This window comes from Crassostrea angulata, chromosome 8, assembly GCF_025612915.1.
Source record: "Crassostrea angulata isolate pt1a10 chromosome 8, ASM2561291v2, whole genome shotgun sequence".
Lineage (NCBI taxonomy): Eukaryota > Metazoa > Mollusca > Bivalvia > Ostreida > Ostreidae > Magallana > Magallana angulata.
In genome coordinates, this window is record NC_069118.1 from 33,593,116 (window position 1) to 33,599,949 (window position 6,834).

Below are 6,834 nucleotides of genomic sequence, written 5' to 3' on the forward strand. Positions count from 1 at the left end.
AAGTAATGTTCCCCAAGTCTTGAATGCGTTATTATATAAATAGTGCCTGTTTGGGAGGGTAACAGTTGAAACAATTTCAACTGTTATCCTCCCAAACAGGCACTATTTATATTGTTATACTGAATGTCTTAATTTTTAAGAAAATTTTACTGCTTTTATGTAGGAATAACGTGAATTCTACAGCGAACCGTACGCGCATAATTTTCGCGTATGTAACATTTTTTAATGTTACCCGTTGCTAAGTACGTTGCTAACGCTGAAGGTAATAGAAAGAATTGTGAACTGCGTCTTAACCAATCAGATTTCAGTATTTAACATGAAAGTATAACAATCTCAATATTATTATACTTTCATGTTAAATACTGAAATCTGACTGGTTTAGACGCAGTTGATAATCCGTTCTATTACCCTCAGCGTTAGCAACACACTTAGCAACGGGTAACACAACGAATTGTTACATGCGCGTAAATTATGCGCGTACGGTTCGCCATGGAATTCACGTCATTTCTATATAAAAGCAGTAAAAAATCTCTAGAATTAGGACATTCAGTATAATAAAATAAATAGTGCCTGTTTGGGAGGGTAACAGTTGAAATTGACACCCCTCGAAAACCATTGTCAACCTGCTTCTATACAAAAGCAGTAAAAAATCCCTAGAATTAGGACATTCAGTATAATAAAATAAATAGTGCCTGTTTGGGAGGGTAACAGTTGAAATTGACACCCCTCGAAAACCATTGTCAACCTCCGCTTCGCGTCGATTGATAATAGTTTCCTCGGGGTGTCAATTTCAACTGTTACCCTCCCAAACAGGCACTATTTATATATTGAGAAGAAGGCCCTGACAGTGTTTCAAATTCACTGCAAACATTTGATTTATAGAATGATATACGTTTGGGACATACTACTAACGAAATAATTAATAAAGAAATTGCAACCATACTCTACTTATTAAGAGTATTTATAATAGAACATGCAATTGACTTTTACCAAAAACATATACTACAAGTATAGATAGTTATTAATAACGTCCCCTTAGATACGAAAAGACGTTCTGAAGATCCAATTTATTCACTGTTAACATGGTTAAGCAACCGTTAACACCGCCTCGCGAGAGGTCGTGACCCCTACAGCATTTGACGCCTGACACTCAATTGTACCAGAGTCCGTTGTCTGTAAGTTTGATATCGTCAAAATCTCGCCGTTACTCGAGAATTGATGACGTGAATCTGCACCTATCGGCTTTCCATTTCTGTACCACGTGACGGTCGGAATTGGGACCCCGGTGTTGACACATCGGAATTGCACCGTCGAGCCGATGTTGTTTGTAGAACTCTGAGGTTGCTTGGCTATGTTTGGCACAACTGAAACGCAGGATAATGATTTAGAAACTCAAAACAGTATTTGATTTATATGTATAAAGGGGGTATACAGGTTTTGTGGTGTGAAAGTATCATGTCGGTTAGCAATAGCAAATGAATGTGCATTAACGTCACTATATCTTCGCTGATTAAAAGAAAAATGAATTTATGGAACAAAGCACCAATCTAAATTAACCCAGTCTGTCTTGAATCAAAGTATTATAATAGTGTAAAACAATTAGAAACAGAATTCTTATTTTTCCCTGGAACCAACGTGCCAATATCAACAAAAACTCGGTACAATACAATCTTGACTAAAAAACAACAACAACTAATTCGTTATCGAGCAGTCATTACGTATACCTCCTTTGACTATCTCGATCTGTTTTGAAACGCTTCCCAGTCCATTGGTCGCTGTACAGACGTATGTACCAAAGTCCATTGTGACTGCGTTTGTAATGGTGTATCGTCCATTCAGAATCAGGAAGTTGCGTTTGTCACGTGATCGCCTGCCACGACGCGGGACTGTCGTCTGCTTCTTGAGTGAGATGCTGGGGGAGGGGCTCCCTGTTGCATTACAAGGCATGTTTATAGTTTCTCCTACTGCCATATAAATCTTTGTCGTTGGTGTAGGGTCGTCAAATGTTGGGTATTCTAAAAAATGAAAGGAAATTGAATTCATTTGCAACTCTTGACATACATTTCCATATTGTTTCTTTAGAAAATTAGCAAGTTCATTTAATAAACTGGTAAACTATAACATCCATAATACTATCAAGTGTTTAATGGGAGATATTTCTTTTCGATCCTTTAACATTATTAGTCATTGAATATCAAGAAGTGGGCTCCTTTCACCTTTTTAATCATAATATGAATTTAACTCGAAATTTGGTATAACCATTTTAGGCCACTACCAAACTAAAACTTAATATAACAAATATTTATGAAAGTAAATTATATATGCTCCTAGAATATACGTCTTACGTAGACAGACACAACCATCCTTGCTGCTGTCAGGACCGGGAGGTCCCGAGGGACCTTGATCCCCCTTGTTTCCCTTCTGTCCGCGGACTCCCGTATCCCCGGGGTCACCTGCCTCCCCCTGCGCGCCCTTTTCTCCCTTCTGTCCCTGGTCTCCTCTCAGTCCAATATCACCCTTATCTCCCTTTTTAGACGAAATATTTTATTTGATGTACATGCCACGTACATTTAACGGTTGATAAATATTTCGATTCTAGGCACAATCTGAACCATTTCACGGAATAAATGTAAATTAAAGCATATTTATTCGTCAGAAAAGATTAATATCACATAGTTTTGAAAGATATTGCAAACATCGCAATAGGATTACGCACACTTCATGTCTTTTAACGCAAATCAAATAATCACCTAAATAGTTTTCGTAAAATCAACCAGTATAGTTAAACAGGATGTGTGATATTGAGAAGGAAGTAATTAAAGGTTGAAAAAGTATAGTTTTCACCTTAATGCCCGAATCTCCTTTGGAACCTCTTGGCCCTTGTTCCCCCTTTGGCCCCTGAGGACCTATGTCTCCATGGGAACCTTTCAATCCCTTTAAACCCTGCTCACCCTTTAATCCTGGTTCCCCTTTATCACCACGGAGACCCGGTTGACCTTTGGCCCCATCTGAACCTGGAAAACCAGGGTCACCGAGCGTGCCCATTTGACCCTTATCACCTTAAAATATAAAATATACAATTATTGTGGACTTTTAGAGTGTATCATTCTGTATATCATAAGTTGTATTTTATTTTATTTCATTTTTTGCCATTTATTATTTTTACTTTATATTTCTAATTTGATCAGGAGGTCAGCAATGCCTATAGACGCATACATGTACCAAGGACAAAAATTCAATGCACCATCGATGACACATATAATAATGGCCATTTCTTCTGAAGTTTTTGCAGTCGATGACTGGTCATTCAGTTATTCAAATAAATGTATTAACTTAAATATGAAAAATTAATTTGAATGATTTATTAGCCGAATTCATGCAAAGGTCTGATACTTGCTCAAATCTACTTGTAAAAGGCTTGTTTAAAGGTGCGAAATAATATAGTTTACTCTAATCACGTGATCAATGATATTTGCAACACAATGAATTTAACACTTTAAAATGTCTACTTCTTTTTTTTTTAATAAAGTTTCTTAATTACTCTTCCTTTAAATAAAATTAAAAACAAAAGGTCCAGAAACATCTTTTGCATCTAGTTTTGAAAATATGTTTTATGCAGAACTCAAATTATTCAAACTTTTAACCAATAGCATCTTGTGTTTGTTTTGTTTTTGGGTTTTTTTTGGGGGGGGGAGGGGGTTCTGAATGGTTACCTTTGACCCCTGGCAAGGCTGGGTCGCCTGGTTCTCCTGAATTAGAATGAAAAATATCAATATCATGTCACATGTATAATCTCTATAACGTGGTTTAATCAGGGAAAATCGTGATTATATATAATCTTATTGATACAATATTTTTTTTAGATATAATTACACTTCAGATTGGATCGATTGCAAAACGGAATCCACGAAATTTGGTTTTCAGCGAATATTGTTGAAACCAGAGTAATGATGACATGCAAAAGTCAAGATCCAAGTGGATACTGCTGTTTTTTTTATGTGAAAATCGTATTATACCTTTTGAACAGGTCTTGTTCTTGTCTATACAGTGTTGAGCGATTATCTTTTCCTGTGAGAAATATTAACCATAATAACATGCATAAATTTATAACGAGTATAACATTTGAGCCACAAGTGTCAGAAAACGTATAAGGACACACGAGAAGTTTCTGTACATTTACCTGTGATGTCAGAAAATCAGCGATAAAATTGTCTGCCCTCTTATGGGCATGTAAACTCCTTTTCATGTTATTCACAGTCAGAGCCTCCTGAAACAAAAATAGTCAATCTGAAGATTAAAACAAAAAATAAATGTGCCTTCCAAAAAAAATCTCATTGAAACAAATTTTTTTTTCAATAATTTGATGGGTTACACATTACTTAATGCAAACTATAAAAAAACATATTTTTTGTTTAATTTCAATATCACATGTAGATATGCTATAGAGGTATCACACCGGTAATCGGCCAATCAAAATGAACTTAGTAGTTCCATATATACTTCAGAATTATTTTTTTCCTTGACTGCATTTTTACATTTTCCTTTACTCAGTTTTAAAATTTTTTGTACCACTGAGTAGGATATTTCATGTATTTTGTTAGGTGATGATTTTTTGTCACAGGGACTACTTCTTTCAGGGCTCATGCAGCAGCTTCCTGTGGAGTGTGCAGTCTGTTTACATACAAATGGAAAACACGTGGTTTTGAGGGTAGACCTGTTTGGAGCTAGATATTTTGAGAAAATGCAGTATCGCTTGCCCTTTTTATGGTGTTAGCTGATGAGATAGGTAACAAATAACATTTCCTCCGAATATTTTGTCATGAAAAATACAAACTGATTTTTAAGAATTTTTTCCCCTCTATAGTGTTATATAGTGAAAACAATTACCGGTGTGATACCTTAGAACCTCTCCCTCATCTTTTATCTATATCTAAAAGCCACGAACCTGCAATGTTTTGATTCTGTTGTCTAGTTCCCTGTCAGCTTCCTGAAGAAGTCCCGTGTTGTCATATTGATAAACGGTAACCATGGCAAACAATGACGTCTGCAACAACGTGACCAGCATCAGCAACCACAACCACGGGGAGGACTCTGTAGTCTGAGGCCTCGGGGATCCATTCTTGTTGGACTCCATTGTTCTTAGTGAAATGCCGCGCTAGAATCTCCTTATCTCTGTCTTGGTCACCTCGTAATACTGAAGAGTACTGATTAAAGCTCACATATATGGAACGCCTCAGTTGCCTTATGCATATAATCTTCATAATATGATAATACTTCAACATTCCATAATGATACTTCAACATTACATCCTGATACTTAAGCATTAGATGATTGTACTTTAGCATTTAGTGTTAAAATACCATCATGTAATGTTGAAGTATCAGTACGTAATGTTAAAATACCATTATGTAATGTTGAAGTATCAGCATGTAATGTTAAAGTATCATCATGTAATGTTGAAGCATCAGCACGTAATGTTAAAGTACCATCATGTAATGTTGTAGTATCAGCACGTAATGTTAAAATACCATTATGTAATCTTGAAGTATCAGCATGTAATGTTAAAGCACCATCATTTAAGGTTGAAGTATCACTATGTAATGCTAAAATACCATCGTATTACGAAGATTATTTACATAAGGCAGCTGAGGCGTTCCATACATATACATGTACATGTACATTGTAAGCATGATAAGGACTACTATATAGAAACGTTTATAACTGTGAATGATTTCTGTAGGTGGTTTTGGAATTTAATAGCTATTGGCTGAGAATATTCATTGCTTAGGAAAATCAAAAAATTAATGCAAGGCACCAAATGACAGGACATTAGAAATCCAAAAAAGATTTTATCCATATGTTGAAAACATTACGTCTTTGATTTGAGTTCAGATTATTTTTTATGGGTAATATCTTAAATAAAATGCGGTCGAATGAAATCTAATAACAGAAATTTAAAACGAAATAGTTAATCAAGAGCACACATAAAAAGACTAACATCAATCTTTAAAATGTCATGGGTTTTTTTTTTCAGGATATATTTCTGCATTTGAAGTAAGCATGCATATTTTATCATACTTTGGAGGATGTATCGATATGCAAAGATATTGAATCATGCACCACAAACTGAATAATTATATAAAAGTAAATTCCTTTTGAACTAAAAGGTTAGTATGTTAGTGTGTGTCATTTAGTGCACACTCAACTTTTGATTATTTTTTCAAAAATTTTTCAAACAATTATACTAATTGAAAATATTTTCTAAAAGAACTTACAGTAAAAGATGTGGGTTAAATAAAAATACAAACATTATTTAAACGTGTAATTGTTTTTAATCATTTATCCACTAATTAAGTCTATATTTGTTAATTATTACTTTGTAAGCCTGTCATGAGCCAAATTAATTATATAGTCTGTTTCCTACTTAAAACTTCCTTCATTATTTAAGGAATCTATTTTTAAACACTCGTAGAACCATTAACTATTTAATTAATGGACAATTACTGTCTTCAAGTCTTCATTTTTATTGCCCGCTTCGGACCCCCTAGGAACTTTAGAGGTTTAAGGCGTGAGAGAAGTAGTTTAATTTCAACCGATTCAATGCAAGAACTATCAGGAAATGATCTATATATAGAAAAATCATTAAATTTTTGACAATTGAATAAACGTGATTTGCATAATTACTATCTATATTGGAATAAATTCTTTGTCATTTTCTACGGTTTCAAAAATAGACATATTAAAAATCACTCAAGACCAGAATTCAAATTCTTTAAATATTTTTAAATGATTCATTTTTAATTGATCGATTTCATGGTTTTGTACGACATTGCA

General features: G+C 34.4%; 1 protein-coding gene across 1 annotated transcript; it reads right to left on the reverse strand.

Annotated features, from left to right (window-relative positions):
* Positions 1–1,060: 1,060 nt before the first annotated feature.
* Positions 1,061–5,189, reverse strand: LOC128157716 (putative cuticle collagen 75). Its single transcript, XM_052820318.1, has 8 exons — positions 4,946–5,189; positions 4,181–4,267; positions 4,017–4,068; positions 3,714–3,749; positions 2,845–3,059; positions 2,346–2,526; positions 1,725–2,015; positions 1,061–1,364 (listed from the first exon to the last, which is right to left on the reverse strand). Exons 1-8 carry the CDS (start codon positions 5,132–5,134, stop codon positions 1,087–1,089), a joined length of 1,329 nt encoding a protein of 442 aa, XP_052676278.1. The 5' UTR covers positions 5,135–5,189; the 3' UTR covers positions 1,061–1,086.
* Between the last annotated feature and the right edge of the window lie 1,645 nt (positions 5,190–6,834).